Raw genomic sequence first — 23,810 nt, 5'->3', positions numbered from 1 at the left:
GAACTGAGGAGAAAGACAGGGCAAGTGATCAACAGGGGAAAAGGCATTGTGGGTGGTGACCAGCTTTTGAAAGGCAGCACAGGAGGTCAAGTGATGGTGAGAACACGAAGGGCTGCCTTGGCCTGGGGGCTCAAGGAGGGTTTCAAGCAGGTCTGCCCTGCATGAGGAGAGGCAGCTCCCCACCCCCCAAGGTAGAAAGCCCCAGGTAGAGAAGCAATGGCTAACACCAAGGCCTGGATGCCAGTGAGAACCTGGGGTATTTGAGGCCCAGGAGTGCACGCCAACATATGAGAGTGAACAAATGAGGGTCGGATGGGATCCTGATCCCCGAGAATGTCATCAGCCTGCATGAGGAATCCAGAATTTAATCTGACTGCCAATAGAGGACCCAGGAAAGTTTTCTGCAGGAGAGGGACACAATCTGATTTATATTTTTAAAAGCTCTCTCAGGCTCCTCTGTGGGGTTGAGGCTGGGGCAGATGCTGAGATGATGGTGGCATGATAGGGATGGTAGCAGTGGAGGGAACGGGAATTGGCCTGGCCTGAGATGTATTTTAGAAGTGGAACTTAAAAGACTTAACAGGCTCATGGAGGGAAAGACAGCCTCCTTCCACAGCAAGAGGACAGTGATGGTGTGACAAGGGAAGAGGAGGTAGGGGAGGAGTGGGCAGACCCAGGTGCCCTCTGGACCTGTGTGGTTCAAGGCAGTTAGTGATGTATAGCGGGAACTGAAAACCCAGGGCTGGGAGAGGTCACGTGTTGGGGAGGGGAAATGGTTAGTGCAATTAGAGATGAACCTGGGGGGCGTTCAATATTCAAAGGACCCTGCCAACTAGACCAAGAAGGACAAGCTCATGAAGTAGGAGGAAAATAATCAGGAAAAGTTACAGGCACGGAAGCTTACAGGAGAAAGCTGTAAAAAGGACCAAGATAACCACCTCAACCCCTCCACTGGGAGATCCAATGAAAGGAAAACAGAACCGGTTACTAGATTTGGCAAGATAGAAGCAAGATACAGCAAGAAAAGAGCAGCCTCCATAGAGAACAGGATGAAGGACCAAGTGGGGAGGGCTAAGCAGAAAAGAGGCAGAAGAGAGGGACTGTGGCAGCAGCTACAAGGGGGTCTGGACTGAGGCAAAGCTTGTTTGTTTTTAGGATAGGTGACAAAGCCTCCTGCAGGCCACTGGGGAGAAATTCATGACATAGAAAAGATGGTTGCAAGGATGTGCAAGCAGCAATGGGACCCAGAATACAAGTGGAAGGAGTCAGGGTGAGGAGCATAAATACCTCCACTGTTACTGGAGGGGACGCAATACAGGTGCAGGGGGCAGACGGCTGGAGGACTTGGTGGGGACAGACAAATTAGTCCGCTCCTGCCTCCTCGACTTTCACAGGGAAGTGTGAGGTCAAAGCAGTAATTGAAAAGGGAAAGGGTGGGGGTTTGAGGGAACAGCTGTAGCAGGACTGCTGGGCAGGGCTGAGGGCCCATTTAAGATTTGAGTTGAGAAATTTAAAGTGACACCGGCTGCCACTGTGGTAGGACTTCTTTCAGAACTGTGTAAGGTGCTGGGGTGTGGCTGGGTCAGCCATTGGATGCAGTAGGCATTAAAGAGGTAGTTGGGTTCAAGCAGAGTGGGAGGTTCTGCCATTCCAGCAGGGTCTGAAGCCACTACCCAAGGACTGGTACGTTTTTATACATCTCAACACCACAGACCAAATTTAAAGGGATGAAGGAAAAGGATTTTTTGATTCAGTAGCCAATAACAGGAGGATCCATCACTTAAACAAGAATTTATTTTTCAGGACTAAACTTTTACTAGAGATTTAAATTTAATATAATTTAATTCACATACAAAGACAACTCTGGAGACTATCTGGCTATGATACGGCCTGTGGTTAGGTGGACTAACTGAGGTCACAACACACTCAGGCCTGAGCAGAGACCAACTTGCTCATGCCAGAGAAGTAGGATTTCTCTCTTTCACTCATCACTTCAAAATGCAGGGGCCTCCTGCAGAAGTTGCACTCAGCTGAGGAATGTGGCTTGAGTTCCAGCCCAACTCGCTTCCACGTGGCCAGCAGATTCTCTGTAAGGAGAAACAGTTTTACAAAATTACAGGGAGTATCTACCCAAGAGAAATGAAAATATATGCCCACACAAAAACTTGAACACAAATATTCATAGCAGCATTATTTTCATAATAGTCAAAAAGTGGAAATAACCTAAATGTCCATCAATTGATGGATAAACAAAACGTGGTATATCTGTACCAAGGAAGATTATTTGGTAATAAAAAGAAATAAAGTGCTAATTCATGCGACAACAGGGATGAACTTTGAAAACACTGTGCTGTGAAAGAAGCCAGGCATAAATGACCAGATATTGTATGATTCCACTTACATGAAATGTTAGGTATAGGCAAATCCACAGAGACAGAAAGTGGATTGGTGGTTGAGAGGGACTGGGGAAGGAGTAACGGAGCATGGCTGCTAACAGGTATGGGGTTTCTCTTTGGGGTGATGAAAATGTTCCGGAATCAGATAGTGCTGATGGTTGCACAACATTATGATGTCCCTAAAAACCAGTGAATTATATACTTTAAAAGGGTGAAATTTGTGGTATGTGAATTATATCTCAATAAGGCTGTTATAAAAATAAATAAAAATGGAGAAACAAAACCCAACTCTAGCTTTATTTTACACACCTTCAGGGAAGAAGTTGCTCCAATATCGCTCCACTACGTTGAAACTGAGCATTCCTAGAAGAACAGCCCTAAAGCCTGTTAAGGCAGCAGAACCACCTCAGGGGGCTCAGGAAGGCAATGCACCTTTGAGGCAGAGGCAACCTGTGGTTGAAAGCAGCCCCTCGGTCTCTGCCTTTAGGTTGGACGTGGGGAATGGTGGATTGGGTTGTACAGAACCGTAAGCAGTCTAAAATACTGAACAATTACTCTTATCAGAAGGGGTCAGGTGTGGGGTTGGTTCAGGACCACACAACGTCAGGGAGTAGAGAGAAGTGCAAAGCCAGACTCTGGAGGGCCAGGGCAGAGTCAAGCCTTTGGAGGCCTCTCTCTTTTCTTCTGCAACAGCCATTACTGTGCATCCTTAAGTCACCCCGACAAGGGGGCACTGGAAACAACGGGTGGATTAGCAGCCTTACTCACAGCTTCCAAAATGACTCTGTGCCCTCTTAAAGCGAGTCAAACAACTAAATGTCTGTTACAGTTTTGTAACACCAGAGAGCAATCTTAATTACTTGGAAAAAGAAGAAACAAATCAGAACGCCTCTGAAGGGCTTCAATTATAAACACAGCAAAGACAGCTTTATGCAACTCTCCAGTGGGGCACTGGCAGCTCTCCAGGACTCACCAAGGAAGTAGTTCATCATCTGCGGTGTGTGGTGAGGGGTGGGAGCAATCCGAAGGAGCTCTTCTCCCCGGGGCACTGTGGGGTAATTGATTGCTTGGACGTAGATGTTATGTCTGCTCATGAGTTCATCACAGACTTCCGTGTTTTTAGCAGCATCGGCAACCTGAGTTTGATGGTCATAGAAGGTAAGGTCAGAACAAGATGGACTATCTCTTAGTAAAGACTCTAATGAACACAGCGCCCACGAGGCTGGGCCTGAGGCTGAGGGTCAAGCAGCATATGCAAGCCTAGGGGAGAGGTAAAGCACTGCCCACACACCTGCAATTTAAAGGGTCCAGTATTGTTCAGTACAGACCAGAGAACTGAAACCACATTGGAAGTGAATTTCACATTGATCTCCCTCTCCAGTGGTGGTTGTGTGACCCCAGCTGACATCAGCTGGTTCCCATACCCCGGGGTGCATACACCCTGAGGATGAAGGCAGCTTTGGTTATACAAGCTCTATTAATCATACAATTCAACTGGGACACCAACAAGGCTACTGTTTGTAGTGGGAAGGGCAAGACCTATTTCGAAATTAACTGAATAGAAAGCCATATTTCAAAGCCAGCCAAGCTTAGGCTTCCAGAGCTTTCCAAATACAAGCTCTGTGTTTACCCTGTTAAGGCCAGTGCTTTGGAGAAGGAACCTCTGCTCCAGCCTGCTGGGTTCAAAGGCTTCATTTCTCATTGTGAAGTCAGCCAAAGGTGGAAATACAGCAGAGGGCCAGTGGCTACAGACCACTTGCCCCAGCAGTCACCCTGCCCCAGCCCAACTTCAGGAAGGCGTGAACAAGAATATCTCACATCACATGTGGAGGCACAGCCCCCAGGAAGTCCAATCACAGACAGGTCATTACCCGGACAGGGATGATGTGACTGGGGCAGTGGACGACTGGGAGGCCGGCATCCATCAGCATCTGTCTCATGAGCTTGACATTGCGCTGGTGCTGGCGGCGAAGCACCCGCCCCTCGGCACTCTTCAGGATCCGCACAGACTCCAGGGCTCCAGCCAGTAGCATGGGCGGCAGGGAGGTGGTGAAGATGAAGCCAGCCGCGTAGGACCGTACAGTGTCGATTAGAGAACTCGTGCTGGCGATGTACCCTCCGACACAGCCAAAGGCTTTGCCTGGGAGGAGAAAGCCTCATTTATTACAGCAACAGCTCCTAAACGTACCCAGCAAGGTGCTGCAGAGTCTGAGAGCTTTTACTTTTCGCTTTATTGTCCTAATTTGCCCTAAGACTGAATGAAGTAAAGGGATGTCCACCCATTTCTGAAAGGGAAAAAGGTGAGGAGGTATGAAAGGGTCTTGCCCAAAGCCACATGGCCAAGCTGGTGTCTGACTAGGATCAAATGCAGGTCTCCAGGACAGGCCCGGCACAGAGTGACTGGTCCCGGGGTGCCTGAACATCTAGCTGCTGCCTCTCTTCTTACCTGCCTCTCCCACCCAGGCTGGCTGCTTTGCCAGCGGGCAAGGCGCCACCTCCCAAGTTCTGCACTGTGCGTGCTCTCTGGGACAGGATCTGAGCTGTGATGCTGGCATTGTCCTCTCACTGTGAGCATTACCCTCGAAGCTGGAATGTAACCCAGCTAAGACATGACCTGTTTTGGTCTGACCGGTATTATTTCCTATTTAAGTAAACACAAAACTCTGACAAGTAGCATTTGCCAGATAAATATGAAAACTCAGAACCTGTTAGGGTTGATTTAGGGCCAGCCTTGTTTTTCAATTCTCCTTAAGTCTCTTTGTATACTCTGTATCTCAAGTTTCAGGATTAATGACTCCAGGAGAGTCCTCCTAGATCTTAACACTATGTTCTGTAATGACCATTCTTGCTTGAACCCCATGCAGCGCTGGGTTGGTATAAGCTCTTACAGTGGAAAATTCCTGTCCCCAGCTGTTTCCATCTCACAATGACTGTGCCTTCAAAGAGCCCACGTCATGAGCGCTCTTTAAACGAAAAGGGTGGCTGGAATCAGGACACATGGACAAGTGCCTTTCTCCTGGAGGGCTCTGCCCGGTGAACCCCCAGGCTCTCCTGGTCTGCATGAGGCTCTCACGCCCCTCAACAGTGCTGAAGGACACTCTTTTTTGCCTTCCCTTTGCTTACCAAGTGCAGGCTGTAAACCGGCATTTTTAGCTAACTGCTACTTGGGTCTCCAACTGCCTAACTTTTGAAATCCTAAAATTTGTACAATCTACATTTTCATCTCTTTAGAGTCCTCATAGGCAAAGAGAATGTCTATAGTAATTGTTTGCGTACAATTCATTTATCTTCTCCATAAAAAGTGAGGCAGGTCCTACTGTTATCTCCATTATACTCGTGAGGAAACTGAGATGCAGAGAGGTTAACTACCAGCCCAAGGTCACACAGCTTATGCAGGTAGGATTTACATCCAGCAGGCAGCATAGCTTCAGAGCTGGGCTCCAGGACACAGTGCCTCTCCCCTAGGAGGAGCAGAGGAAATACAAAGTAGCCGTGGTGAACAGGAACGTGGTAGGCACAGAGCTCAGTGCATCACAATGCCTGGACCTGCAGGTCCTAACAACTGCTCTAGGAGAACAGCACTAGAATTCTTTTTTTTACTCTAAGGGAACAATCTGAGGCAGAGAGAGTAAGGGCTGTTGTGATAGCATGGAGATAGAGCCACAACTATGTTTGGAATGAGCTCAGAGGGCAACAAATGGTATTTCTGTCATGTTAGGTTGCGAGATTTACTTTGATCTGGGCCACGCCTCCATGACTGAAGGTATTCTGCTAAGCTGGGCCACCACTCACTGAGAAAACAAAAATGCACCAAAAAAAGTGGCCCAGGCTTTATATGCTACCATACCGTTTTTGCACCTGATCCCAGATAGACCCATTGGTCCTTGGCCTTGTTAGGATAATGTAATTTTAAGGTAGGTTACAGAATGTGCAGCGTATACATACCAAGGGTTCCAGAAATGATGTCCATTTTCGGCATAACTCCATCCCGATCGCCAATCCCTCCACCTCGAGCCCCGTACAGCCCCACTGCGTGGACCTCATCCACGAAGGTGATTGCTCCAAACTCATGGGCCACGTCACACAGCTCTTCCAGTGGGCACACTGCCCCTGAGGAAAGACCCCCAACTGCTCTGAGGAGCTTGCCATTTCATGTATTTCTGTCTTGTTAAGAGTCAGTCAAAACAAAATAACTTCTTTTCTAAGGTATCATTTTTAATATTAGAAAAACAACGAACTTCTCCCAATTTCTAGTTATCTTGGGGTCTTAGAGCCTACTAAAAGTCAGAGTAGAAAATCTACATTGACCCAAATCTATACAATGTCCACCAATTACAATATCCTGGCAGAGTGTGGAAAGAAAAGAAATTGCAAAAACAAAATAAACACCACACTTTTAAAGAGTTCAGGCCTAGTTTTCATTTAAGGTTTCAGATTGGCCTCTATTTGGACTTACCATCCATTGAGTGGACAGTTTCGAACGCAACAATCTTGGGGACCGAGGGATCGGACCTCTGCAACAGTTCCCGAAGGTGGCTGACATCATTGTGGCGGAAGATGTACTTTGGCACACGGCTATTCCGAATTCCTTGGATCATGGAGGCATGGTTCCCAGAATCAGAGTAAATCTCACAGCCTAACATGACAAAAACGTTGTTTTTTGCCATCTGCACCAAAGACAAATTACCTAGACAGTCGACACAACAGACTTTGCCCTGAAAATGCTGCTTTTGCCCAGTAGGAAGAAGACACTGCGTGGCAGTTTCTTCCTGGTAAAATAACTAACTAGTGCTTCTCCTTTGACAAGACTCATAGGTGTAGAATAACCCTGTGGCAGGCAACTAATCTACTTTTAAATCTGGCTGTCTCACTCCAAACTCAATCAAGACAATTACCAATGATTAAAGATTTCTCCAAAGGATTTTCTTAGAATACAAAGCACATTTGAAGCATTTAGCTCAAGGACAAGCCCTCCATGTCTGATTCTTCATCGGTATCACGTTCTAACGGAAGTTATGTGTAGTTAGCACCTCCTGCTCAGTTCAAGAACAAATGTTCCCAGATATTATCATAACTCTTAATTGAGTGTTTCTGGTGAGCCTTCTTTGTTGCTGATATTCCTGTTATTACTAAGAAACTCAAAAAACTCTAAGACACCCACCATAGGCTTCCTTACCTGGCATCATCTTGGCCAGAGTGAAGAGGGTCGAGTCGTTGGCCACAAAGCATGAGGAAAACAGGAGTGCCGCATCTTTCCCATGGAGGTCAGCCAGCTCTCGCTCCAGGTCCACATGAAACTTACTAGTCCCAGAGATATTTCTAGTGCCACCTGCTCCAGCACCATGTTGTTTCAAAGTGTCCCTTTAAAAAAAAACGGCAGGCAGAAAATAAATCTCATGGTTCAGAACACTGTGAATCATTCCTCTCTCCAGGTTCTAGGAAACTAAAACTTATGTTGATCTAGCAACTCTCTGGGGCCACAAGTTTCAACCAGCTTCATCTTCAGACTAGGGAGGAGAAGGTCTCAACACTAGGGGGATGATACTTCTAGGGATCATCAAAACCAAGCGTTCATTTAAAAGTCAGCAAGTACTAAGTATTAGCTGAGTTAATTTACTAAGGCTTCTTTCCTCTGATAAACATCACTCTCTCCAATAACATGACAACCATCTCTAGACGGACATCCTGGATGGTGGTTACCTAAACCTAAACCCTTTGCAAACCAGTCACATAATGTTAGGATGTATCTATCACTAAACTTCAGATGGGGCTCTTTTGAGCAAGCCTCCTTAGAGTTTGGCAAGCAACTCTCTCAAGTGTCCCAAGCCATGGCAAACCTCCTAAAGGACATGAATGATGGGATATACCATCATTTTTAATGTCTTTTTGAAGTAGCTTTTTCTCCAGTGCTGTTACATTTATATTTTTCTACCTGCAGCCATAAGCAAAGATGTCTCTGTGCAAGACCGCCTGATGTTAAAGGCACACTCACTTGTGACACACATAGTCAATAAGCCCATAGACTGAACTCTCACACACAAAACAGCTCACCAACTACTCGCAGATAAGAATCTCTTTAAATGTAATCTGTAGATATTTTTAAAAGCTGAGAACAGTATTTTGCTATGGCACACTTTGAGCTGCTGACTACTCCTCCCATAAAAGATCCAATCCCTATAAAGCATCAATGTCTTGCCAAATAACATCAGTGATATCTGAAAGCTGAGGGCTACTTACATGACTGCCCCACACACCCGTGGGTGGCGACTCATTCCTAGGTAGTCATTGCTACACCAGACTGACACCTGCTTTTTGGTGATGAGAGAGTCCGAATAGTCATCTGCCATGGGGAAGATGTGTGCCCTCCGGTTCACAGTTTTAAAAACTCGATAGGTATGGTCATTTTTTTTCTCATCAATTTTCTTCTCAAAGAAACGATCATACTGAAAAGTGGAAACAGCTAAAAACAGAAGAAAAGACAGCCCCGTCTGATGGTTAAAAAGCACATCTGGGCTTTGGCGAAAGACCTGGGTGCCAATCCCAGCTTGGTCATTTAGTAGTAGGGAGATTCTGGGCAAATTAATGAAGTGCTCATCTGGGCAAGTTACTTGATGTCCTCATCTTGAGACTGTGTATGTCTCAAATGAGACCATGTATGTCAAGTGTTTAGCACAGCACCCAGTGTGTAGATGGCAGGTATTAAAAGAGAGAAGGCAGGCTACCAATGGGATTTGTATTCACTATGGCTGAGAGCACCTACTTGCATCAAGCAAGAGACATGGCTTTTAATCCACAACTCACTATGCAATTTTATGTTTCATCTGATAAAGTTTAAGTTCTAAACTCTATAGTGCATCAGGCAAATAACAATGAGACTTACATTTTGGCAAGTTATCTTGAAGAAGATGGGACACTCTTTCTGGTCTTTGCTTTTGCATGATATCCTGAAAGTTCTTTAGCAATCCATTCGGCTCCCCTCCATCAGTCTTCACACTAATCACACTGGGGTTCACTGAGGTTTGAGCAACCTCTGTAACAAAAGTAACAAGAAGCAAAGGGGACCAACATTCTATGCTGAGTTCACAATACCTTCCAGAGATATTGTCAAAAATGGCTTACTGCCTAGTTCACAAAAAGCCGAACATAACCAAAGTAAGCCGTAACTGAGTGTATGAAGCTTCTCTTCTTCGCTCTTAGTTACAGTAACGGCCAATGTCTGGTGCTGTTCTGTTTTCAGAGCTACCAGCCAGCTTTAACAAACATTCAAATCCAAAGCTTTCTAGTTGGTTGGCATGTCTTTCCCCAACTCCACCCCACTCCACCCACCCCTGGACCCTAATATCAATTTTCTTCACAGAAAACAATTCCAGTCATGTGGGTCATTTTTTTTTTTTTTTGCAAGGAAGATCAGCCCTGAGCTAACATCCATGCCAATCCTCCTCTTTTTGCTGAGGAAGACCGGCCCTGAGCTAACATCTATTGCCAATCCTCCTTTTTTTCCCTTTTTCTCTCCAAAGCCCCAGTAGACAGTTGTATGTTATAGTTGCACATCCTTCTAGTTGCTGTATGTGGGATGCCACATACAGCATGGCCAGACAAGTGCTGCGTCAGTGCGCGCCAATGATCCAAACCGGCCGCCAGTAGCGGAGCACGCGCACTCAACCGCTAAGCCACGGGGCCGGCCCCCATGTGGGTCATTTCTGCTGGTGAGGTTTTTGGGGGACTTTGGGGGCTCCATGGACATAGCCACAACTGGAATTAAGGTTGCCGCTCACTGGACATCAGTAAGACACACCGCTTGGGAGTCCTAAGACCATCACTTACTACAGTAATACTTTTACTTTTTATCCCACCAAATGGTGGGAAAGAAACAACGGGCAGCTGGTAACAGCTTATTCCTGCAGGGTATTTTCAGAAATGAAGCAGTTACAATAAAAGCTGGTCACAGCCTACACATGCACCAGAAAGAAAGTCCCACATTTTGTAATACAAAATGACTGTCTGTCTATCTTGATGACTTTCTTCCTTGGCCCTAAAAGAGGAAGGTGTTTACACAAATACTACCCTAATAATAGCTCATACATAAATCTGAGGATCCAAAAGAGCCAAAAGGCCCTCTTCGCTCTTTCTAATGGTTCACATGTCATCTGTTCACCTTTCCTCACGGCATGCATTTCCTGCACATCCTCCTGAAGCTCTAGACTGGCTTTGCAGAAGACGCTGCTGCTGCTCTGGCTCATCTGGGCGGCCAGGAAAGGGCATTTGCTCGCAGTGCCTTGGCTCGTGGTAAGGGAGGGGTGTCCAGACGGAAGCTGTGTGCCATTTCGAGTCTGCTGGGATCCATCAGGAGCCTGCTGAACCTCCGCTTTGGCAGTTTTGTCCTCTGAGGGAGGAATAGAAAAGCTGAAGCATCAGATCTGGTTGCATAGTACACAAGGAAACCACTTGTGTCTTTCTCTTATTGCCTCAAAGACAATCTGTATATACTCACTCTACTCCACAATCCAGACACAAATTTTTTTTTTTTGAGGAAGATTAGCCCCGAGCTAATATCTGTTGCCAATCCTCCTCTTTTCTGCTGAGGAAGACTGGCCCTGGGCTAACATCTGTGCCTATCTTCCTCTACTTTATATGGGATGCCGCCACAGCATGGCTTTGATAAGCGGTCCGTGCCTGGGATCTGAACCTCCGAACCCTGGGCCACTGAAGTGGAGCGCACGAACTTAACTGCTACGCCACCAGGCCAGCCCTGACACAAATTTATTTTTTATTAGGTACTATTAATTTAACTGTTTCTCATCTGCCTCACTGGAAACGATGTTCCTGTGAAGAGTTAATTGGCACAGTCCAGCTACGTCTCAAATCCATAATATTTCTCATTTATAAATGCAAAAAGTAGTATTTTCTAGTTTCACACAGCACAGAATTCTTGAGCTGGATTATTTCCAGTAAATCTACTCCAAGTACACTCAGCATATTTCATAAGAGGACACACTCTCGAAAGTAATTGGAAGTGTTCATATGATTTTTTTCTCTGCTAATATTTTCTAAACAGATTCTTGACAAAGAAGCTTGCTGTTGCTTAACATATAAACCATTGGTTTTCTTCCTAACAAAAGAAATTAGGCTAAAAGTAAGGTGTTTGGACTGTTGTCTAATAGAGTTCAAATTATCAGTAAGGTAAGAAACAAACCACAGGGAAATCACATTCACACACCTCATATACTTTCTCATCTTTTTTTTTTCTTTTCTTTTCTTTTGTGAGGAAGATCAGCACTGAGCTAACATCCATGCCAATCCTCCTCGTTTTGCTGAGGAAGACTGGCCCTGAGCTAACATCTATTGCCAATCCTCCTCCTTTTTTTTTTTTTTTCCCTTTTTCTCCCCAAAGCCCCAGTAGATAGTTGTATGTTATAGCTGCACATCCTGCTAGTTGCTGTATGTGGGATGCCGTCTCAGCATGGCCTGACAAGCGGTGCTTCGGCGTGCGCCCGGGATCCGAACCTGGGCCGCCAGTAGCAGAGCTCGCGTACTTAACTGCTAAGTCACTTAACTGTCCAGCCCCTACTTTCTCATCTAAATGCATCAAAGAAGGTCATCAATTTAACACAGCTAGCTGGTAATTATGCTTCTAGTTACAATGACTTCCCTCTCCCCTTGGGCAAATTCGTTCATCTTCCTTCTAGAAAAGTTTTTCATCATCATTGTGGAATGCTCCTATGACTCATAGGCTAGACTTTCCTACAACTTGGGTAAAGTGTTTCAATACAGGTTTTATTAAAATACTCTTCAAAGGAAAGTAAAAAAGAATTGCTTTGAAACACATTTCATTCATTATAAAATATACAGGAGGTCTAGAAAAATAAAAGGAGTTCTATCATGCAAAACACAACCATTGTAGACATTTTGCTATATTATTTCTTCCCTTCATGTACAGGTTTTAAAAAAGTTTTACTTATTCTGTATATGCTTGTTTATTCTGCCCTTTTCATTATAAAAATCTGCCTGAGCTAGTAACTAGTTTGTGACTGTCATCTGCGATGGTTGCATGGTGGCCTATCAAGTGGACAAGCCACATGTACTCAACTATTTCTCTACCGCGAGGGACAGAGTGGTAAAAGAGGTTTTTGAGGGGCCGGCCCCGTGGCTTAGCAGTTGAGTGCGCGCGCTCCGCTACTGGTGACCAGGGTCGGATCCCGGGCACGCACCAACGCACCGCTTGTCCGGCCATGCTGAGGCGGCATCCCACATACAGCAATTAGAAGGATGTGCAACTATGACACACAACTATCTACTGGGGCTTTGGGGAAAAAAGGAGGAGGATTGGCAACAGATGTTAGCTCAGGGCTGGTCTTCCTCAGCAAAAAGAGGATTGGCATGGATGTTAGCTCAGGGCTGATCTTCCTCACCAAAAAAAAAAAAAGGTTTTTGATTGTTCAGTAAAAAAACATAACTAACTCCTGAACAATAGTAAAGAGGAAAAGAAAAGAAATCCTGCAAAGGACTAAATCCTTTCTACTTAAAGAAAAAAACATTCCTTTCTTACAAATCCATATCCAGAGAACACACCTAACAGAGCCTGTAAGGTAAATTATTCTTTAAGATTAAGTGGAATCTGAAAAGCCTCATCCTCTCCTGGCAGAGCCAGACCAAAACTAAATCCAACTCTGATCTCTTTATTAAAACAAAATTTAAAAGTTCATATACAAAATAAAGATATATGTGTTAAAAAATCGCTACTTTAACAAATTCTATGATTCCACTAGACTACTCTAGGAACGTGAGGTTCCTAGAGTAGTCAAATTCACAGAGACAAAAAAGTGGAATGGTATTTGCCAGGGGCTGGGGGAAGGGGATGGAGAGTTACTGTTTAACGGGCACAGAGTTTCCGTTCGGGATGATGAAAAGAGTTCTGGAGATTGGATGGTGTTGATGGTTGCACAACAATATAAATGTACTTAATACCACTGAACTGTACACTTAAAATATGTTGACACAGTAAGTTTTATGTTATATGCATTTTACTACAATAAAAAATAATATAAAAAAAAAATCACAACTTTAAAAGCCAAAGGCTTCCACTCAATTTTGCTGTGAACCTAAAAGTGCTCTAAAAATAAAGTCTATTAATTAAAAAACAAACAAGCAAAAAAACAAAGGGCCAAATATTTAATGAAGGAAGGCTGTAATAGAACATTCTAACTTTATGTGAATGCGGCACTGACAAACAGTAAAACTCCAACAGACACTGACATGCAATCCAGAAACCAATGTGGAACGCTGGCCACTTTCACCATTAAAGATAGGAGAACTAAAAGTGCCCACCTTGTGGGGTTAGGATGACAATTACACGAGATAATCCATGCAAAGAGCTGAGCCTGGCACAGAGTAACTCTCTTGTTTAGTGAGACCCTCATCACCATTGGAGACTAGAACCACTTCTAGTCTAGTAATGAATACAAACATTGCCATCCCTGACTCCACTGCTAATGACACTTACTCTCATTGGCAGGAGGGGTTTCTTTGACCTGCTGGCAGCACAGTATTGAAGTGGACAGGGCCCGAGGGGCTGGCTTGGCCCCAACTTCCATCATTTTAGGGCAGTTTTGGGCATAGAACAATAGAGATTTGCCCGCCTTCTGCAAAAAGGCCTGAGGCACTCGGGACAAGAATGGGCAGCGGCGAACAACAGTCTCCATGTCCGGGAGGTGCACTGATCCTGTAGATAGATGAGTGACATCAACACTTGTTAACAATAAGGCAAATACCACTGCAAGGTCACTGGGTTCAGGTGTCACCTGCAGTTTATAGCCATGGTATCCTGGAACACTAACAAGTCTCACTCAAAAACGTCTAAGGGCAGCACTGATGTGGGACTCAACTAAGGAGTGGTAACTACACTCTACCCAGGTCACCAACTTCTCCTTCATTCCCCAGCTTTATACAAAAGCACCTGCAAAGCAACTTTACCAAACGAAGTAAATACTGATGATTAATAACCAAGGAGGTGGGACAACGCGGGACAAGTCAGCAACAGGTTTGGGAGGTCCCAGGCTCCTTAAGGAAGATACACAGTGCAGATAAGACACCTTGGCACACACCCAGGCAGAGAAGTGAGGCTAGGGAAGAAAGCCACTGTCAACCATCCAGGCAGAGAAGACTCTTAGGGATCCTGACCTTCTCCTAGTCCCCACATCCCCAAACCCGAGGAAGGCATCCAGTCGAGCCCTGGGTCCCTGAGGCAAGGACCCCGAGGTCATGCCCCCACAGGTCAGTGAACTGGGCATAACTAAGAAAGGAGCGGGGCATAAAGAAGAGCAGGCGTACGAGGGGAAGCGCCGCAGGGGCTAACTGGGGGAAGGGCAGGGCTATAAAATCGAGAGCTGTCGGAAGGTGGTGGTCCTGGGCAGGGGGAGGTCAGAGGCTACCCGGGGGTCAAGGGCTAGAGAATAACGGGAGAGATGTGACAAGGGAATTCTAAAGCGGCTAGTTAAACGGGGAATGTCAGGAGGGGGCCAAGTGGGGGAAACTGAGGGGCCGAATAGACAAAAGGTCTGGGAGATGACCGTTGACCCCAAAGCAGCGGTGCCCGGAGCTGTGGGGGATGGGATCCCAACGGCCGAGGGAGCGGGGCACGGGCTGGCGGGGCACGCGGGGGCTCCCCCAGCCGGCGCCGCAGCCGGAGCGCGGGCCCTCACCTGCGCGGGGGACTGCGGAGGCGGCGGCAGCAGGGAACCTAAACCGACGAGTCGAACCAAACCGGTGCCCTTGTCGGCGAGCAGCCTCAGGCCGCAAGCGCCGTCGTCCTAATATACAGCAGGAGTGACCGCTACGCATGCGCCCTGGGCGCGGGCTGCCTCCGCGCAAGCGCGCCGCGTCGCGCTCCCGGAGTCGGAAGGGCGGGGCGGGGCGGGGCGGGGCGGGGAGGCTTCGGAAACTGGGGCTTGGTGCGACCTAGGCTTCCCGGAGTTGCCTGCTGGGAGGAGGAGGGGCAAGGCGGTGGACGGACGAGTTAATCCTGCTTCCCTGTGCCGCTTGCCTACTAGCTGCCCTATGCTTCAGAACCCTACGCCTCCATTGTGGGGCATAAAAGGGCAGAGTCGAGGGGAAGTGCCACTAGGGCCAACTGGGGGGTTATAAGGCTGTAAAAACGGGTGCCTTGGACATAGAGGAGGCAAGGGAAGCAAGGGGTTCCGGACCAGGTCTTAAGCAGGATCCCCCTACCCGGAGCTTAGTTTCACAACTGTGATGGGGCTTCCCAGAGGAGGTGGGGCTGGATTGCCCAAGGATGGAGTGGTCCTGGGGTGATGCGCAGGGGCCTGGAAGGGGGGACCTCAGAGAGAGGAGGAGGAGGAGCAGAAGCGGTAGGAGACCCAGCTGTGGCACTTTCTGGTACTGGATCAAGCGACTTAGCCGGATGCAGAGAAAGAAGGGAAGGAACAGGGCTGAATGGAACCCACACCACTGCACAGCTCTGAGGACCTGGGGTGGGGAGGGTGGAAACACAGGGCCTGGCACAGAGTTAGGGTTTGACATATATTAGTTATTATTTTTATTTGTCACTGTGGGCTGTCCAAAGTCCCTTGCTGGCTACCCTGGGCACCAGCTGGGTGGCTCAGGATTCCATCCCAAAGTTCAGAGTTGGGATGTGCCTCCTTTGAGTCTCCCCTAGACCACACGTGCAAAGTAGAGCTTGGCAAACTCCTCTCAGGAACGCCAGCCTGGTCTTGCTCCACACCCTTCCTGGCTTAACTTGGGCTGGGCCTGTGCCAGGCTCAGAGCTGCCCTCCTCCACTGTCAGGGAAAGGGCCATCCAGGTTGCTCCTTCCTCAGCTGGGCATTAAGAGGGACAAAGTCCAGACTGATGGTGACCAAGGTGTGTCCAGGTACTTCCTAATTCTCTCTCTCTGAGTCTCCAGCCAGCTGCAAGGCAGGTGAGGTGAGTCTCCACCCGCAGAGGAGGCACCTGGGTTCAGAGTGGCACTGGGACCAGTCCACAGGCCCAGGATGAGGGTTTTGGAATGGGAGTCCAAGGCCCAGCTCTGCCCCATCCTGCTGAGGTGCCCTGGGCAGTGCCCATCGGCTAGAGAGGAGGCAAGAGAAAAGGTCAACACTTGGACTCATTCCCAAGTGCAGCTAAAAGTAGAAACAGGGTAAAGAAGATGTTGAGTGTTTTGCCACTCTCTGAGTCTCGCTTTCCTTATCTGGGCAATGGGATCATAATCCCTGTTCTGCCTGCCTCACAGGGCTGTTTGAGTGATCAGAGGCAAAGCAGGCGTAGAAAGAACTGCACATTGGAGCTGGACATGGGTTCCAACTCCAGCTCTGAATCGTACTTGGCCTTGGGCAGGCCACAGCCTCTCCGAGGGTAGGTTTCCTTGGTGAAGCTCTCCCAGCCCTGCCGCTTGTGGTTGGCAGGAGGGTCAGGCGAAGTCATGGATTTCAGAGGCTTATTGTTTAAACCGACAAGACTCCAGCCATCTGGGAGTTTCCTGTTTAAAAGAGGGAAGGGTTGGGAAACAAAACAGACCCACATGGAAAGTGAAATAGAGTGTTGTAAACAATTCCAGGGGGCTATTGCTCCAACAGGAACTCTAGAAGGGGAGATTCCCAACCACCAGGGCAGCTTCCAGAAGAGAAGTGCTGTCTGGAAGGTGGGTCTGCATGGGACTGGGAGACTGGTGGGTGAAGCCTTGAATGGGAAAGGCCCAGGTCTGTCCTGGTGGGCAGTGTGAGTCAGTCTGAATAGCTGCTGGGCTGCAGGGGGGCAGCTAGGAGTGGGGCCAGGAGGTCAGACCAGAAAGTCCATAATAGAGCCACAGAGCTTCCCAGTGTCAGGGCTCAAAGAACCATCCCAGGGCACTGGTCAAAATGCATATTCCAGGGCCATAACCCTTTGATTCTGACCCAGGAATCTGCCTTTTAACCAGGCCTCTCTCCTGGTAATGCAAGGGTGGGGTATCTTGGGGCCACATTTTGGGAAATGCTGCCTGAGTGGTTTCCAGTTTGAGACCTTGAAGGGCAAAGGCTAAAGCCGTGAGTTCTAGTCCTGACTCGGCCACTTTCTGACTCTGGGATCTTGGGCAAATTACCCCAAGCCCTAAGCCTCAGTTTTTGCGTCTATGAAGTGGGACGTCTGCCTTGGTGATGAGTGTGGGTGGGCCCCATTCTGGCAGAGTTGTGATCCCTTTCCTGGGTTCAGCCTTTTTCCTCCCCTCCATCCCTCCCTTCCTTTCATCCCTCCCTCCCTTTTCTCTCCTTCGTTCCTGTCTTGCCTCCCTCCTCAGAGCTGCAGTCCAAACACATCTTATCACCCTGGCCCTGGCAGGGGAGCTCAAGCTGCTGGAGTTCAGGCAAGGCCAGGCCCCATTCTGGGGATGACACTGGGGTCTGGCCTCCCCCACTTCCTCCCTCCCCCCCAGTCTGCGTCATCATTACCGTCAGGGGCTGCTGCACATAACACCAGCCCAGCGGTCAAGGCAGAAGAAAAATGTCAACCCCAGCCCCAGAATTCATCCTTTCCCACTCTGGGCCCCAGGAGCTATTTTTAGCAGTGCCCCTCTGTGAGGGTCAAGGAGCTGAGGGACCTTGGGCAAGCTTACTGCTTTCCTCTGGGTCTCAGTTTCCACATCTGTCAGTCAGGCAAGAAATCCTGCCAGCCTTCCCTCAAGGAAACTCAGATGGACATGGGAAAGTTTTGAAGATGGACAAAACCTCCAGCCTGTGCTGCTGATGCTCAGTGTGGCCTTGGCCTTGGGCCAGCGGTGCTCATTGGGGTATCAGTGCCTGTCTATACAGTGGTGACTGGGGGGCCAGCCTCACAGAGTGGCTAGAAGTTCTGGAAACAGCTCAGTGCTTCCCTGGAGGGTTGGAAACATGTGCTTCAGGGTTTACAGTGACAGGCCCAGGAGTTATCATAGGAATTTGGGGGTTGGGTGGGGCAGGAGGGTTCTGAGGCCCCCAGTACCTGCCTTGTGCTGGCCCTGCCTTTGGAACCCTCTCCGGCTCTGGCCCACCTGTGACCCCAGTTGCAAGGCAAAGGTGGGCTCTGATTAGGGAAGAAAGGGGCTGGAGTGGAGCAAAGCCATCAAGTGCTCCAGGAGGCAGGTCTGGGATGAGGTACACAGGGAACAGCACCCCCTGCCCCCAAAGAGAGCAGGAAATGCCCAAAGAGCAAACACTGTCTTCCCTTCCAGGAGCCCAGAGGACCCCCGAACCTAGCCTTCCAGCCTAGCATTCACAAACTGTGAGCCAGACAAGTTCTGTTTGACCCACACGGTGCTTTTTAAAAATGTGAATTAGTTGTCAACATTTAACCATCAGGGATTGCTAAATCGAAACTTAGATTTCCAGCTTCTCTTGAGGAATCAGCAGGCCTGGAGGCCCTGGGCTAGCCTAGGCAGGACTTCTCTACCATCCCTCCCTTCGGTGGGTCCCTGACCCTGAGGACATGTGATATCCAAGCAATGATACCTGAATGGCCTTGTAGGTATCTGAATGTGTGTCTGCAGCCCTAACCCATTCTAGAGCCAGGGTGACTAAGACCCAGAGAGGAGAGAGGACTTGCTCAAGGCCACACAGCAAGTGGGGTTTGGGGCTGCAGTGGGACCCAGGTATCCTACTTTCTAGTCCACACACTGGGCTCTTCTGCCCTTACAGCCTCTGGAGGCGGGTCTGGGGTGAGGGGCTAGGAGAAGGCTCAGGCTGGCTGCAAGGGGCTCTCTGGAAGGGATTGGCCCAGAGGTGGGGTCCCCAGTTCTTGTCTTACCTCCCTCCTGCCCCTGCAAGGGGATCAGGCCAGAGTAGGGCCTCTGAGGCGATGGGTGATGGGGTGATGGGGTGATGGGATGGAGCAGGCTGAGCCCACCTCGTCTGGCCGGTGCTAGAGGCACAGTGTGAAGGAGCCTTGCTCCCTGCTCTGGGCTTCTGGGGAGACAGGTACCCAAGTAGCTGTTACAGGCTGTGACCAGTGTGGGCAAAGGTGCTGGGACAGACAATGGCAGGGAGGGGGACCCACTCAGAGCTGGGACCTGGTGTGAAGGAGATGCCGCCTCAGATGGAGCAGCCAGACTGAGGGGCCCTCAGTGAAGGCTAGAGGAGCCTGGTGTGGAGGATGGACATCAGGAGGCCAGGGAGGCTGGAGCCCAGAGGGAGAAGGAGGTGTATGGCAGAGGTGAGCAAGGGGTCAGAGTCCCAATCAACTGCTGCCAGAATTCCATTGTTATCAACAGTGCGATTATCAACCAAGGCAAGGTGTTTATTTCTCTCTGGCCCTGTAGGCCTTTAAAGACTTGCCTACCACACCTTCTGCCCAGATGTCGGGGAGCTGGAACAAAGAAGGGAGGAGAGGGAAGAGAGTGAGTGAGGCTCAGAGAAGTGGTGCTGGGTAGGCAGGGACAATAAGGAGGAGGCCAGGGAGGATAATAATGCAGTGAACAAGTATGGCAACAATGACAGCTCTGTTCGGATGTTTGGCTGACACTGTGATTATATGCTCAACCTCAGAGCCCCTTGAAGCAACCCTACAGGTCAGTGTAATGATTAGCCCCATACATGGGACAGAAGCTCAGAATGGTTAAGTATTTGCTCCAGGTCACACAGCCAGCAAGTGGAGAGCATGGCTGACCACCGGCCTTCTGCCTTCTGGTTGAGTGCTTCACCCCGGGGGGATTCAGGAAGCTAGGAGGAATGAGGCTGGGGCTGTGTCAAGGGTTTCAGGTATCAGTGGAAGCTTTTCGATATTTCTGGGTGATAGGTCCAGTTTGGGTAGGCCGATGGGAGCACCCAGCAAAGGAGCTAGCCAGCCCGACTCAGGGGAAGTTACTTGAGTGGGCTTCCAGACCCCATGCGCTGATGGACACTCTGTTACCTCTCCATCCTCTACACCTGGTTCAGCAGCTCTGGGCTCGGTTGCATAGCACCAGGGCTCACAGCCTGGCGAAGCCTCCTTCTGCCCTCCTCTTCTCTCTCCTTGGGGGCCCCTGGAAGGAGGAAAGGGGACCCTGAGGGCTGTAGGTTTTCTGCCCTACACTTCAGAACTCTTCTCCAATGGCGGGGAGCAACACTCTCCCTCCTCTCCCAGTTCCCACAGCCACTCCATCCTTTTTCAGTGCCAACAGTAATTTCATCATAACAGCTACTGCCTTACTGAATTCTGTCTCTGCCATAGGCACTGTCTCAGACACTTCTGTGTGTTTTCATATCTAATTCCCACATGCGCCCTGTGAAGCAGTTATCCACAGCCTCATTCTCAGAGAGGAGAAGTCGACTCTTGCTTGTGTTCAACTCCCAGCTCCATCCTCTGTGTGCTCTGTGTCCTTAAGCAGTTGGCAGCCTCTCTGAGCTTCAATTTCCTCATGCACAAGAAGGGAGTAATACTTTCTGTGATGGTTGAATGTTATGTGTCAACTTGGCTAGGCGATGGTGCCCATTGTTTGGTTAAATGTTAATCCAGATGTTGCTGTAACGGTATTTTGTACATGTGATTAACATTTAACAATCAGTTGACTTCACATAAGGGAGATTATCCTTGATAATGTGGGTGGGCCTCATACAATCAGCTGAAGGCTTTAAGAGCAAAAACCAAGGTTTCCTGGAGAAGGACTTCTGCTGCAAGCTGTAACATAGAAATCTTTCCTCAGTTTCTCGCCTCCCAGCCCGCCCTACAAATTTCAGATTTGCCAGCCTCCACAATCATGTGAGCCAATTCCTTAAAATAAATCTGTCTCTCTCCATGTAGACTGGTATGTATAAATATCTTATTGGGCCTATTTCTCCAGAGAACCCTGACTGATACACTTTCTATGCCCGCAGTTGACATGAGGACTCACTGAAACACTGCCTCTGGGCTTGAGGGAGGGACCAGCCCATGGAAATGGCAGGCAGTTGGTGTTAGCTGGTGGCTATGGATGAGCAGACTGAGGCTTGGAAAATGACTTGTCCGAAGTTTCAGAGCTGGAGTCAGGATTCGAGCCAGGCCTGCCTTGCCACCTCTCTCAATGTGTCCTTGCCCTGTACCCATCTCCTTGCCAAGACCTCGGGTCAAGATGACTAAGGGGCCGCTGGTGGCTCCCTCTCTTCAGGGGTTCCCTTTGGGTTTAATTAAAGCCCTCGGGCCCTGGTGGGGGAGGTGAAACCAGAGGCACTGTTGGAGCCAGGCTGGTACGGAGTTAATAGGTTCTTGCACAAGACTGGCAAGCTTGTGACACCAGGCCGATGTTCACCAGCCCTGGAACTGTCGTGACCCTGCTTTGACATTTAGAGTTGTTGTGAGTGAAATCAGCCGGGAGTGATGGCTAAATAGGTACCCCTTCACCTTGGGGAAGCCTCCTCAGCCCCACTCCTGCCCTGCAGAGCTAGCAAGCTAAACTCTTTGCAGCACAGACCTGGGATCAGCAGCACAGAGGCCACAGGGACCAGATGGCGGAGGGCAGTGGTGCCCCCTGGGCACCTCTCAGCTCTGGCCATTGTCATCTCCAGGCATACAGCCCATTGTAGATAGGATTTCTTCCCATTTTTCAAGAAAAGCCTCCAGATTTTTATGTGAGCACTTTGAATTCTTATTGTTTTTTTAATAACAAAAACTTATTTATTTGAATAGATAATATTTGTATATGGTAAAAATGCAAATAGTACGACAGAGTAAACAGAAATTCCCCTTATCTGGGTCTTTCCCCAGACACAACCACTGCTCCTAAGTTCTCATGGGTCCTTCCAGAAAGATCCCACTCATTCATTCAACATTTAGCAGTTGATCACCTACTACATGTCCAGCACTGTACTTATAAAACATATTCTTGGGCCGGCCCCGTGGCTTAGTGGTTAAGTGCATGCGCTCCACTACTGGTGGCCCGGGTTCAGATCCCGGGCGCGCACCAACGCACCGCTTCTCCGGCCATGCTGAGGCCACGTCCCACATACAGCAACTAGAAGGATGTGTAACTATGACATACAACTATCTACTGGGGCTTTGGGGAAAAAAAAGGAGGAGGATTGGCAATAGATGTTAGCTCAGAGCTGGTCTTCCTCAGCAAAAAAAGAGGAGGATTAGCATGGATGTTAGCTCAGGGCTGATCTTCTTCACCAAAAAAAAAAAAACCACCACAAATATATTCTTCCTTGTATGCTCCTTGTACTTGATACGATAGCTTGGAGAGGGCCCCATAAGCAAACAGAAAGTGCCCATCCTTTTTTACCGCTGTATGGTACTCCACCACACTGGTGCTTATGGTTCACTTGCCGAGCCCCTTACTGGTTGTTGGGTGGTTTCCAATAGGTTGCTCCCACAAACTTCCTTGAGCATACTTCCTCATAAGAGGTGAGGACTTCTGTGGGATATTCAGAAATGAAATCATTAGGTCAAAGGTCAAAAGCTTTGATTCCAACTTTGTTTTCTCTCTCATATTGAATTGCATGGGTTCTTATAAGCAGCCTCAGATCCTTGATGGTGTGAGGTAGCTTTCAGGAAATGGTTAAATAGCTTTATTCATTCAGCAAATACTTATTGTGCACTTACTGTTGACCAGGCATTGAACTAGGTTCTAGGGTGGCAGCTGTGAACAAGGCAGATGTAGTCCCACTCTCATGGAGTGGACAGTCTAGTGGGGGAGACAGATGTACAGTAAATACAAGCCCATCCAAACTTGTGATTACGTGAGAGTGAGAGCTCACACGGGTGATCTGAGTGACAAGAACAGGGACTGCTTTATTTCGGGGCTTGAAGAGGCCTCCAGAGGGTGGGACATTCAAGGTGAGACCTGAAGGACGAGAAGGAGCCAACTAGATGATTATCAGGTATGGAGCAGGCCAGGCTGGGGAAAGCCATCCTCTTGGTTGCCTCCAGCTCTGGCCGCTATGCTTTGTAATATGGGAAGTTGGAAATATCTCCCATCGTGCCCAGCACCAAGGAGGCATTGGATATGTCTCATCATATTGCTATTGTTATGACTAAAATATTAGCAAGGAGGCATGGACGAGAAGTTGGGAGAAGGGGGCAGCACTTGGAAGATGGGCTCTGGGCTCTGTAGGCTTTTGAGGACCTTGAAGAGGGAGAGTAGGGAGGAGCTAGAAGGCCTCCAAGTCCCCCAAGCCCTCACTGAAGTTCCAGAGGCTGGTGTAGCTGGTGGGGAAGGGCATGAGGGGCAGCAAAGGCACTCTGGGCCCAACTGAGGGGGCCCCGAGAGCCAGCTGAGAGATGAACCTTATTCTGTGGAGTTTGTGATTGGGCGACAACTCTGAAGCCTTGGGGCTCAACCCCAGCTGAGGCAGACCCTGGGCTTCAGACAGATTGACAGTGCCAGACCCAGGTTTGGGGGTCTGGAGGGAAGGCAGCCGTGACATTTACCCAACCTCCAGAGCCCATCCGGCTTGATGCAGTGGCCTGGTTGTGACACCAGCTCAGAGCTTCCCTCCAGC

General features: G+C 48.6%; 1 protein-coding gene across 2 annotated transcripts; it reads right to left on the bottom strand.

The window, feature by feature from the left end:
• Nucleotides 1-1,776: 1,776 nt before the first annotated feature.
• On the bottom strand, nucleotides 1,777-15,201 carry ALAS1 (5'-aminolevulinate synthase 1). 2 transcript variants are annotated; one of them, XM_058560093.1, is made up of 11 exons: nucleotides 15,095-15,201; nucleotides 13,897-14,115; nucleotides 10,552-10,779; nucleotides 9,277-9,426; nucleotides 8,634-8,856; nucleotides 7,573-7,757; nucleotides 6,853-7,032; nucleotides 6,342-6,506; nucleotides 4,268-4,536; nucleotides 3,370-3,532; nucleotides 1,777-2,087 (listed from the first exon to the last, which is right to left on the bottom strand). In XM_058560093.1, the coding sequence occupies exons 2-11, from the start codon at nucleotides 14,093-14,095 to the stop codon at nucleotides 1,927-1,929; spliced, it is 1,923 nt and encodes a 640-aa protein (XP_058416076.1). In that variant the 5' UTR covers nucleotides 14,096-14,115; nucleotides 15,095-15,201; the 3' UTR covers nucleotides 1,777-1,926. The 2 variants fall into 2 exon arrangements, with proteins under 2 accessions (XP_058416076.1, XP_058416085.1); XM_058560102.1 differs by lacking the exons at nucleotides 6,342-6,506; nucleotides 6,853-7,032.
• Between the last annotated feature and the right edge of the window lie 8,609 nt (nucleotides 15,202-23,810).

Source organism: Diceros bicornis, chromosome 2 (genome assembly GCF_020826845.1).
Source record: "Diceros bicornis minor isolate mBicDic1 chromosome 2, mDicBic1.mat.cur, whole genome shotgun sequence".
Taxonomy (NCBI): domain Eukaryota; kingdom Metazoa; phylum Chordata; class Mammalia; order Perissodactyla; family Rhinocerotidae; genus Diceros; species Diceros bicornis.
Note: the sequence above shows the minus strand (reverse complement) of the source record. Positions and strands in the feature narration are given on the sequence as shown.